Source organism: Alternaria novae-zelandiae (assembly GCF_023758075.1).
Source record: "Alternaria novae-zelandiae strain BMP 2774 chromosome Unknown scaffold_13, whole genome shotgun sequence".
Classification (NCBI taxonomy): Eukaryota; Fungi; Ascomycota; class Dothideomycetes; order Pleosporales; family Pleosporaceae; genus Alternaria; species Alternaria novae-zelandiae.
In genome coordinates, this window is record NW_026056973.1 from 435,587 (window position 1) to 446,434 (window position 10,848).

The 10,848-nt window shown below is 53.1% G+C and overlaps 4 protein-coding genes across 4 annotated transcripts; 2 read left to right on the forward strand and 2 right to left on the reverse strand.

Annotated features, from left to right (window-relative positions):
- Window positions 1–1,744: 1,744 nt before the first annotated feature.
- Window positions 1,745–2,734, forward strand: J4E88_006648 (uncharacterized protein; the record flags this gene model as incomplete). The annotated part of the gene is made up of 1 exon (XM_049400271.1): window positions 1,745–2,734. One exon carries the CDS (start codon window positions 1,745–1,747, stop codon window positions 2,732–2,734), a length of 990 nt encoding a protein of 329 aa, XP_049253890.1.
- A 204-nt stretch (window positions 2,735–2,938) lies between these two features.
- On the reverse strand, window positions 2,939–4,452 carry J4E88_006649 (uncharacterized protein; the record flags this gene model as incomplete). The annotated part of the gene is made up of 3 exons (XM_049400272.1): window positions 2,939–3,103; window positions 3,190–4,093; window positions 4,142–4,452. The coding sequence occupies 3 exons, from the start codon at window positions 4,450–4,452 to the stop codon at window positions 2,939–2,941; spliced, it is 1,380 nt and encodes a 459-aa protein (XP_049253891.1).
- Window positions 4,453–4,811: 359 nt separating this feature from the next.
- Window positions 4,812–5,185, forward strand: LSM6 (U4/U6-U5 snRNP complex subunit lsm6; the record flags this gene model as incomplete). The annotated part of the gene is made up of 3 exons (XM_049400273.1): window positions 4,812–4,938; window positions 4,989–5,102; window positions 5,157–5,185. The coding sequence occupies 3 exons, from the start codon at window positions 4,812–4,814 to the stop codon at window positions 5,183–5,185; spliced, it is 270 nt and encodes an 89-aa protein (XP_049253892.1).
- A 2,994-nt stretch (window positions 5,186–8,179) lies between these two features.
- On the reverse strand, window positions 8,180–10,177 carry J4E88_006651 (uncharacterized protein; the record flags this gene model as incomplete). Its single annotated transcript, XM_049400274.1, has 8 exons — window positions 8,180–8,354; window positions 8,416–9,105; window positions 9,155–9,251; window positions 9,309–9,392; window positions 9,446–9,609; window positions 9,674–9,696; window positions 9,746–9,988; window positions 10,049–10,177. 8 exons carry the CDS (start codon window positions 10,175–10,177, stop codon window positions 8,180–8,182), a joined length of 1,605 nt encoding a protein of 534 aa, XP_049253893.1.
- Between the last annotated feature and the right edge of the window lie 671 nt (window positions 10,178–10,848).

Below are 10,848 nucleotides of genomic sequence, written 5' to 3' on the forward strand. Positions count from 1 at the left end.
CTGAGATTACAACCAATACCGTGGAGGTAAGCGTTACTCGAGAAGGAGCCGATTTGGGTGCGCCAGGGCCATCTACCACCCATGATGAGGTGAGCGTACTTCCAGTGTTGAGGGACGGATCTTTTGTGACAGTAGACGGACATGAAACCGTTGTTGATTCAGCTGGAGTAGCTTGACTAATATCAGAAGTCAATGTAGAATCCGCCGTTGAAGGCATGTGGTCCACGTATGTTTCCAGAAACCCGATCAGTGATGCGACTTGACTATCTTCCGGATTCCCAAAGAAGAGAGGAGCCGGGACGATGGCGCCATGTATTGCTGGGAAAAGAACGGTGAGGATAGCGATGCGCATTTTGTTTCGTGCTGGTGAGCCAAACTTGGTGAACGGAGGTGATTACATATAGTCGTCTATCAGATGTACCAACGAGGCCATTTTTCTGAGAAGCGTCATGTGTGGGTAGTTTCACTGCAGCGATCTCGTGTTCTAGACACACAGTTCCTTTGTTTCTGTTCGAGGGGCTGTAGGTAGTGGTCTACGTAGCTGCATAATGTAAAACACATGTCAAAGAGACTGTCTTTGTATATTCCTCCTGACGTACCCGAAGATTGGATTCGATGTCTTACATACGATCGATTGCCTGTCTAGAATAGGAAGGATACGAGAGATCCACGCGAGGGCTTCAGATTTGGGAGGAGAAATATCGAGTACTCCCTGTGAGGGACGAAGATAATACATGAAATCAAGCCTCATCAGGTTATCAGCAGGTTGATTCGATAGAGTAGCCCGTCGGTGTGTCCTGCTTTTGGGGTATCGATGAGGAAGCTATCCGCTTTGACACTCGTTCGGCGGCCTCGAGGGGGTGGAGGTACCTATGATGACGCTATGGGCATTGTGAACGTATCCCTCCATCAGAAGGATCGTGTTGCTCAAGCTGCTCTATTATGATCGTAGCGCATCACTTTGTGAGGGCACATGGAGAACCTGAGATGATAGCAACATCCGAGATGAGCAGTCGTGATTGTAGTTAGGCCACGCATTTTAACCTCGGCAAAATCGACAAGACGGCAAGAGTGGATCTCTCAGCCACCGCGTGAAGTACGTACCTCACGCGGTAATGTCAAGAACGAAAGACAATATTGCGCGCGACAGAAGACAAGGGCAGGAGAACCAGCGTTGGGCCATCATCGGTGTTGGTTGGATCCCCTTGACAAACAGCACATTCCACGGCCCGCAAGCCGATCCGTCTTCCCGGAATCCGTATCTCCTCCAACGGCTCTGCAGGCACGCCCAATACACATCGCTTAGCATGTCTTAGACGACGAGCAGCCCGAGGCAACGTATACAGCGCTATGCAGTCATCAAATGTCCAAACCCAACGTTCCGTCGGAGCAAGCTAGGCCGCAAGACGACGGAACCGCGGGCCTGCTTCCAATCCACGGGATACGTATCCCACCACCACACGCAGACCCACCAAGCTTTCTCAACAGCACGCACGTTTATGAAGCTGCCTTTCTATTCTAGATAGGGCTTTCGCGGACAAGCGGCCTTGAACTACTGTTCTGGATAAGCCAAGGTGGGCTGAATAGGCTGAAAGGGTGTGTGCTCCCCGCTGTTAGGTGCTTGATATTGCTGCCGCGCGTGAGGCGCCACCAACGCGGATAGGATAGATATAAGAAGCGGCCTGTCTGTACGATACAGTCCAGACCCTGCGTTTGCGCTTTCAGAAAAGTTCAGGTTTACATCATGCCGTCTACTAAGAGCAAGAACATCATCATCACTGGCGGTGCGAGAGGCATCGGCCGCTGCACAGCACGACATTTGCTTTCATTACCGGCATCGCATCGCGTTTTCATCATCGATTTCGACAAAGACGAACTGGATTACGCTGTAAACACACATCTGGCCTCGTACGCACCACGCGTCAGCTCTTCGATAACCAACCTCCGCAATCCAGAGGAGATCCGCAGCGCAGTTGCCAAAGCCGCGGAATTCTTCGGCGGTCGCATAGATGTCCTTGTCAACAATGCAGGTGTAGCGCGAGGCTTCTTCAACGCAGGAAATGGGACCATGGAAGATGTCGCTACGGGAGAGCAATGGGAACAGTACATTGCTACTAATCTCAGCGCACCCTTCTATATGAGCCAAGCCGTCATTCCCTTCATGAAGAGCAAGAACACGCAGAAAGATGGTGCGCCAGGTGTTGATCGGACGAAAGATTTGAAGCGTACAGACGAGTTCAATCAGTTGCCGCTGAATCTCCATGGCGATGACAAATTCGACGAAGGAGGCTGCATCATCAACGTTGCTTCTTTCCGCGCTCATCAGTCGGACCCGGATTGCGAAGGCTATGCTGCGAGCAAGGGCGGTGTACTGGCTCTTACACAGGCCATGTCTGTCTCGTGCCAACGCTGGGGAATCCGTGTTATGGCGATCTCGCCGGGCTGGGTCAGCGTGCAGCACGAGTGCAAAGCTTATGATCTGCAGATCAAAGAGACGCAAAACGGATCGTACAAAGAGACTGCACCTCATGAGGAGGAAGCGATGAAGCTGAGGATGAAGGCCTGGGCGGACGACCTGGACGAGCTTTACCACAAGCAACATCCAGCCGGCAGAGTGGGCAGAGGAGAAGATCTCGCTGAGATGGTCGAGTACGTCATGGGTGCGGGTTTCTTGAGTGGACAGGAGTTGATTCTGGATGGTGGTGCGAACCGGAGAAAGAACCCCAATATCTGAGAAGTCTGTAGGATCAACAAATAGATGAGCGAAGCCAACTCGTCGCTATGCATGTGCAGCAAATGCTTGTATCCTGTCTGGTACTCCACCAACGCCATGCTCGCGGTCGTGTCATAAAATCAACGCCAAAATAAGCAAGAAGCAACCCTAGGAGAGGAAACAAGAAAGCAAGGGTGATCTGTTGTATCCCAACTGGAAACCTAATCACTTGAAGAGAACTTCAACCATACACTTGTCATCAAGATCGCACTCTTCCACAGTATCCATGGGCATTAGCCGCTCACCATCAAACATGAGCGTGATTGGCTGACTTTTATCGATCTTTTGGCTGTTCTTGTAGGCACTTGCGATGTGGGCGACGGTGGTCTCCTAATGACTAGTTAGCATTTGGACAAGGCTGATGAGGTTTGGCGTCGCACTTTTGTGCATACCCCAAAGGGACAGTTGACACATACCTGTTTGACTGTCAACCTGAACTCGGGTTTACCCTTCGCCTTGAGGATCAACCTGACCCGGTTGGAAGCGGGTTCAGGCTCGGGCTCTGGTGTTGGAGTCTTTTCTTTTGCCACGGCAGGTGTTGCGGCGGCGATCTTTCTCGCCTCAGCTGCCGCAGCCTCATCCCTCTTCCACTGCCTGTAGATCTCCTCTGTCCACGCTTCGACATGAATCTTGGGGAGGTTGACGTCGTCGTAAATATTGGAGTCTCCTTCGACGGATAAGTTGCCGTTTTCCACCTTTATTCCTAAGCGCTTTATCGATGTGCTATCGAAGAGGCGTGCGCCCTTCCATGTGAAGAAGACGTTGCGTGTTGTTTCAGGCGAGAACTTTTCTTTCTGACACCATGCCAGCCGTGGCTTCTCGATGGTGCTGTCTATCCTGACCTTGACCATCAACGGATTTGCGCCGGGTATTTGTGGGTCGATGAAGAGCTGCGTTATGGGTGCTTTCGGAGCGTCGCCGTTTGATGCTGCTGCGGCTTGCGCCTTGGCCGCTGCAACGCGCGCTCGTGCCCTGGCCTGCAATGCAGCTATTGTAGGATCCAGGCCTTCCTCATCTTCCTCGTCGTCGTCGTCGTCATCCTTGATCTCTATAGGAGGTGGCTTCGATGGTCGAACGGCTATGGGCTGTTTGTCATTGGATCTCGGTGGTTTGTAGTCCAACTCAGACTTGTCGTTGTGCGGCTTGGAAACATAGCCCGAGTCGTCGTCCAGGTCTGAATCGCCTAGGTCAATGACGGAAGACGTCTGTTGTGGCAATGAAACACTCGAGGAGGCAGATTTGGTGAGGGAGTCGTACCGGGCCGTGAGCGAGTCCGGCGGCGGATGCGAGGGCGCGGGAGAGGGGGATACTTTGCTGCGCCTGAGCTATTGTTAGTACTAATATTGCCATGTAGGGCCTGATGCGTACACTTTGCTGGCGGTCCTACTCGCCCGTTCTCTGCTGGCCGAGCTACTTTTGGTCGGCACGGGCTCTTCGGTGTCGTCTGATATGCGACGGCGCTTCTGGTCGCGCGGCTCAGAGTGTTTGCGCTTCCTGGCGGCCTCGGCCTGCTTCTTCTCTTCTGCGCGGATCCTCGCTTGCTCGGCGACTATGTCATTGAACTCGTTGGAGTGGCTGAACATGTCCTCGCCATCTTTCTTGGGCGCATCCTGCCATGCCGCCCGCTTGAACAGGCTGCGTTTCTTGGGTGGTGCGACGCTTGCGGGTGTGTCGGTCATGGTTCGGGCGGTGCCATGGGCGGTCTGAGTGGGCGGAGGAGGTGTCGTGCTACCCCAGGGTAGTGTGTAGGAAAGGGCAACCTTGGAAGGCCGCTGTTGGGGCAGGCGCGGGTTGGTGCAAGTGGGGCCTCAACGCGCGCAGTCACGCTTCTCGCGATGAGGAAGAGACTTGGCCCGTGCACTCTGCCTTTCCACACGACCCAGCATCGCCATCTCTCACGTCCGCATCATCGGCGACCGACTTCAAGAAATATCTGCTTACGCCTACTTAAGCATCAACGTAAGATCTATCTAGACGCGTCGTAATAAGTTGCTGATTGTTTGCTAGAAAATTCGGCATCACCACCACCCTCATCACCATGTCCACCAACGGTGAAAGCCCAGCACCCGAAGCCGCCGGTGACTCTAGAGATCCTAGCGGCTTCCTCAGTGAAATTATCGGAGCTCCCGTCACCGTCAAGCTGAACTCTGGTATCATCTACAAAGGTAGCCCTTGACGTGCCTATGATGCACATCAATTACTAATCTCCATGTAGGCGACCTTCAGTCAGTAGATGGCTACATGAACATTGCACTGGAGCGATGCAAGGAGGTGTCTGAGGGACGCGTCACCCGGAATTGGGGAGATGCTTTCGTCCGGGGTAACAATGGTATCCAGCACACCACTTGGCTTTTCACTTCACTTCGTACTAACGGACGTGCAGTCACATACATCTGCGCAGACAAGGCATGAGGGACCGCAGCTTTCCAGCCTAGAAGCAGGGTGGACGCGGCGACAAGCCACACGTGATGATCGATGACCCGTATCTTACGCATACTCAGCGCCAATAGGAGCTTGGACGACTGTCATGAGGTATACACCTGACGCTTCCACGAATGATTCAATATCAAAGCTGATTGTCGGGTGGTGCAAGTGACAGTCACGCAAACTTCTGAACTGCCCTTAAGTAACTGAGCGCCGTCCTCTGTATCAACTCACCGTCACCTCCACCCCAACATGGTCAACAGTGAAGACTATATACGTATTCCTCTCATTCCCGCTCTCCTTCACCATGTCGTCACTGTCTCCTAAATTTGCAATCCCTGTCCTACGACTGGTTCACCTAGACTTTGCGCTGTCGCGACGTGCACTGCGCTGTTGGACCCTGCAAACATTGTGGACTTGTCTACGCGCAGCTACTGTTAGCATACACAACAACAAGCCGCGCCTCTACGTCTGATTTTGAATTGCTCTTTACAGGTCTCACGCATTGCCGCACCCGCATCGCTCGTGCTATGAGCGGCAGGCACTAACCTTCTAATCTCATTCAACCCAGCTGCACGTATCGCGATGACTGTCCCGAAAGTCAAGTCTCGCGTGCAGCTCCGTAGCCAGGCGAAGCAGCGTCGAACCAACAAGAAGCACCACGTCGAGAAGCCGAAAGCAAAACAAACAAACAGCGATGCGCAGAGCCCTACAAAAGCACCAAAAGGTAGACATCGTTGCTTCAAACCGTATATCCACCAAATGAATCCGCTGACTGGCTCAGTGTACACGGCTTCTGTTGAATCCAACGATCCGATTTATGACGACAATAGCAACCCTGTTGACGATAACGGATCGTCCTTCGCCAGGCGCCATGTACTAACTACTGACGATCAAGAGTCTGCCGGCGCCTTCAAAAGCGGTCTTCGAACCGTACTAATACGTGACAGAGCCCCTGTTACCACGGACGGTTCAGAAGCAGCCCGTAGCGCTACGGATGAGCAAGATCACGAGACGAGCGGTACCTGCGAGAGCGGTAATCGAGATGAATCAGGCGATGATGGTATCTCTGCTATCCCGTGCGGTTCTGGCGCGCCAACGGAATTTGAAGATGAGGATGACGACCCGCCTGCCTCTCTTCTAAACCTGGCGCCTATTTGGTATCCTCCGCCAGACTGGTCTTGGCCGGACACTCTGCCAGCGGCAACGGAAACTACATTAGATGACTCTCCTGTCGCTGAACTTGCTACAGCGGGCCCTTCTCAGTTGTCAGAGGAGACTACAGCAGATGCATCATCGGGGGTGGCAGTTGCTACACCAGACTCACCGTCGACAGGGCCAGATGCGACGGTCGCAGTAGCATCCGCATCAACAGTAGTTACAGCACAACCAGCATCAGCGGCAACAACCACTACGGCAGACCCATCTTCAGTGTCGACAGTCGCTCCAGCAATTCTGACTCCAGTTGTGGCGGTCACTGCAACAGATCGCACTCCAGCGGTAGCCATCACTGCAGCAACTTTGGCTCAGGTATCATCGGTAAGCTCAACAAAGCCCTCTCTTGGAGTATGGCACAAATGGGTCGTCGACCTTTTTGCCGGGCGCAAACCAGTCTCGCCTAAGAATGACGATGTCAGCAATACACCACCGCCCGTCTCGATCATATCCTGGACTAGAGAGGATCGCGACTCTGACGCAGCGCTTCCATTGCCTTCCCAACCCCACCTTGAATTGAGATATCTCATCCCTGCGACCTTTGACAAGCGGATGAGACTGAACTATCATTCCAACATTCACCCCGCGCCCCAACATGACTCTGTCGGCAAGGTCGCGACCCATGAAGACGCATCCCCCACGAACAACGTACAGCGCGGCTTCGTCGTAGCAAACCGGCCTGCTTCAGCCCCATCTCCACCACGCCGCGACATTGATCATTACAGCAGTCTGCTAGCTCGTGACGACACCAACTGGGCGGAGTGGAACAAGTTGAATATTACTGCAGACGCCATGCCCTTCACACGGTCGCAGTCGGACACCCAGTTGCTGCATCCTCAGACCGGAGCGAAGATGGCACGGGCAAACGGTCACCTGACTAAGAGCCAGACTGGTCATGCTTTTCTAGAAGATGCCGGCCACCGGTATCCATTTGGCCAGGGACCGGGCTGGTAGTGATTGAGCAGTCAAGACATCTCTTGAACCGACTGCACACTTGAACACGTCCACCCAGTGACGAATTTAGGGACTGGATCACTTCCCCAACGACTTGTATAACAAAAGTACGTACCACATCCTCCAGCGCAGCAACTAAAGCTAACGGCTGAAATCTAGACTGCTTCTTTTCTTCCCTTTTTCTGGTCTTGCGTCTGCAGCGTTGGAGCGCGACTATTGTCCGCGCGAATGGCGTCTGCAGTATTGCCGTATCGGCATGGCTAGGTGCAGCTTTGCTCCACATCCAGCGTGTGACGTGGTCCGAATTGGAATGCTCTTAGCTACGGGCGGCGCATACTAGGCGCGTCTTCAATCGGGCCGAGGACCGGCAGTGCTAGGAGGTGCTTTTCTTTTATCAGGGCTGCCCGGGGCGCTAGTAGGCGAGTTGTCGCTGAAAACGGTCGCGGTATTGGGATGGGTGGCGTTCAGCGGTTAGGTCGTGTCTTTCTTTGCTTTATTTCTGGGAGATACCCTGCGTTCAATGTATACATATTAGAAGTTGGTGTGTCATGATATGCAATGTGATGTTATGAGTGATGTGATTGCGAGCATCGCCCTGGCTGGCGAGCAGCTCAATGTAGCAGTAGGCGTCATAATGATAAGGTGGCGTGTATTCATGTGTAGCAGTCGTTGTATCATGTACTCGTCTAGGAAATTCGTGCAGTCAGAAGAAAAGAAAGGAAAATAACGCCATTCCCGCGTCGTCCGTTGCGTCATTGCTCTGCATATCCAGCAGCGAGCATCAACGTTGAATCATCCCATGTACCTCCTTCTCTAGTTCGCTTCCCTGATCGGAGTGAAGACAACCTTAGCACTAGGCTTGGGTAAGATGGTCGACCGCCAAGTGAAGAGGCGCTTCGCAGTCGGGTTGACAAGCTCGCAGTCGTAGTTCAAGATGACTTGTCCGAGGATGACCTTCATTACAGCTGAGGCGTAGAACCTTCCGGGGCTATAACGAATTGTTAGCAGTGTCTTCGGTCACAACAACCGAGATACAGCAAGAGACTTACCAGGCCATTCTGCCCGTTCCCCAGACGTGGAATGTCATGTCAAAGTCAGTCAGTTTCGTTGGCTTCTTCTGCATAATGTCGAAAGCGCCATCAGCATTCTCCAGGCTCTTAACGAGCTGCGGGTCAGCAAAGCGGAAACCGCTGAATGTTGTTGCTTCGGGGTAATCGACGGGGTTCGTCATGATGGCGCGGACGGGTGTGCAGAACCAATCTCCAATGTTGACGTGAGTACCGTCTTTGAGAGAGAAAGGTTGGAGCGCTGAGCGACGTGTGCTTTGCGACTCAACGGGTGTCAAGCGCGCAGACTCCTTGATGAAGCTGTCGAGAAGCGGAAGTCCAACACCGCTTTGCTCAAACGCGGCGTATTGGGACTCGCACTCCCTTCGTAGGGGTTCTACGTACTCAGGGTGGAGGCAGAGGTCGTGGATGGCGAAAGTTACGGTTGTAGAGACGGCGTGCACGGAGCCGAACCAGATGGCCATCAGCTCGTGGACGACACGCTGAGGTGTCCAGGGCGCGTTCTTGGGTGATGTCTCCATGATCCATTGGATGCAATCGGCGTGTTGGGGCACCTTTTGGCCTAGCTTGGCTGCGTCTCGCTCGATGCATCGTTCTTCGGCAATCGGCAGAAGCCTGTTGAAGATGACAGCGTGTGACTTGAGTGTGCGAGCGATGATACCGCCGACGATGCTGTACGAATTAGTAAAGAGGGCTGATGTGACTCGGCAATAGCACTTACGGGGTCATGAACCCGGGTAGCAGGCGAACGATCTCAGCGCAGATCAAAGTCTCCTCGATGTATGCGAGGGCGGACACCATGAACTGCTCATCCTTTGCTGCCTTCGGTCAGTCATGCACGAAGCAATTAGCGAAGTGTATGGAACGAGACTTACCCAGATCCTTTCCAAAGAAAGATACTGCATTCGACAAGACGACCAACTTCACAGTCATGTGGTACACATCCGACTGCTTCTTTCCTATTGATCGTTGTCAGCAGAGTTACATAGGTCATAGCTTGGTGTTTTATTACCGTTGATCACTGGGTGTCCAGCATGTAGCTCCTGGAACCTGGTGCGGATGATGCAAGTAAGGTCAGGAAGGATCTTAGGCAAGTTGTTGGTCAGAAGTGTGCGAAGAGCGCGGATGAAACCGACACCCTCAGTACCACGTCGGTCAAACCAGTTGAAGCCGTGCCTGCGATTTGTTAGTAGACTGAATGCACAATGACTGCCACCGAGAAGCGCGAAGGTCGTCCTACATAGTGTAGAGGGGCTGTAGCATCTACATCTTGTCAATAATCGCCAAAAACGAAAGCTGCCGGAGAACTCACCTGCTTTGACGCTGCCTGGAGTGACAGCACCGTATCTGGCGCATTGTCTAGCTCCTTGATCTGCTGGGGGTCGGAGACAAAGACATATCGGTTATCCGGGGCGAAGAGCTCGAATGGCTTCCCTTTCGCCTCATCAAACGCTTTCTGGATGATTTCAGGGCCCCAGAAGAGATATGCCCATGCCTGGTACCGCTTGGTGATAGGCTTGAAGATGGTCTTCAAGATCCTTGATGGAGAAGAAGCCTGGTGAACAGGTCAGTGTGCACTCATGATGCATACGGAGGATGTGCATCCGGTACGTACCAGCTTCTTCGCAACCAAAGCCTTGTAACAAAAGAAAATCGATATCAAACCGAAGATGCTGCTCGCAGCATTGACCGCCAATGGGCTGAGCGCTGGCAGATGTACGCTCTGCATCTCTAAGAAGTCCATGATGGCAGTAAAGTTTGGTTACGAAGTAAGACCTTAGATTGGGCTAATAGGCGCGGGGTGTCAAGCATTGGTACATATAGAAAGTTACCATATCGACGTTGCTCTAGCTACAGGTCCTGCTGCGCGGACGAGCCGGTTGGAACGACCCGTTACATTACGTCTAAGCTTCTATGCAAGTGAACTAAAGTCATTGTTGGCTAGCTGAACTGTGCCACTGCACTGCAGCACGATCGGATCAATGTCAGGCCATCTGCATGCTACACAAGCTGCGTCGCTTGATGGACGCTCTCACCTATCGTGTGTTCCGCGGTCGATGAAAAGACGAGCAACCCACCCTTCTCTAGCGCTATCACAACGTCTGCTGTCCTAGAAAGTAAGTAGACCCGATGCAACTACCACGCAGAACACGAAGCGCCTCGTCCGTCATGCTGGAAGGACCAACGGTCCGATCCATAAGGGTGTAGTGTGAGAATCGGGGAAAACGGTGAACGTCTGGACGAGTCCGAGGCTGCGGCTCTAATTCGAGGCTTGTGCGCAAACGCACGAACGCGTGGGCGAATCACAGCTGGATGAGGAAATGTTCCGTGCGCTAGATGACGGAAGAGGCCCTCCAGGACCCCTGACTATCGATACGGCTAGGTCAAGCCGCGACCCTTGATGGACTGCCGCCG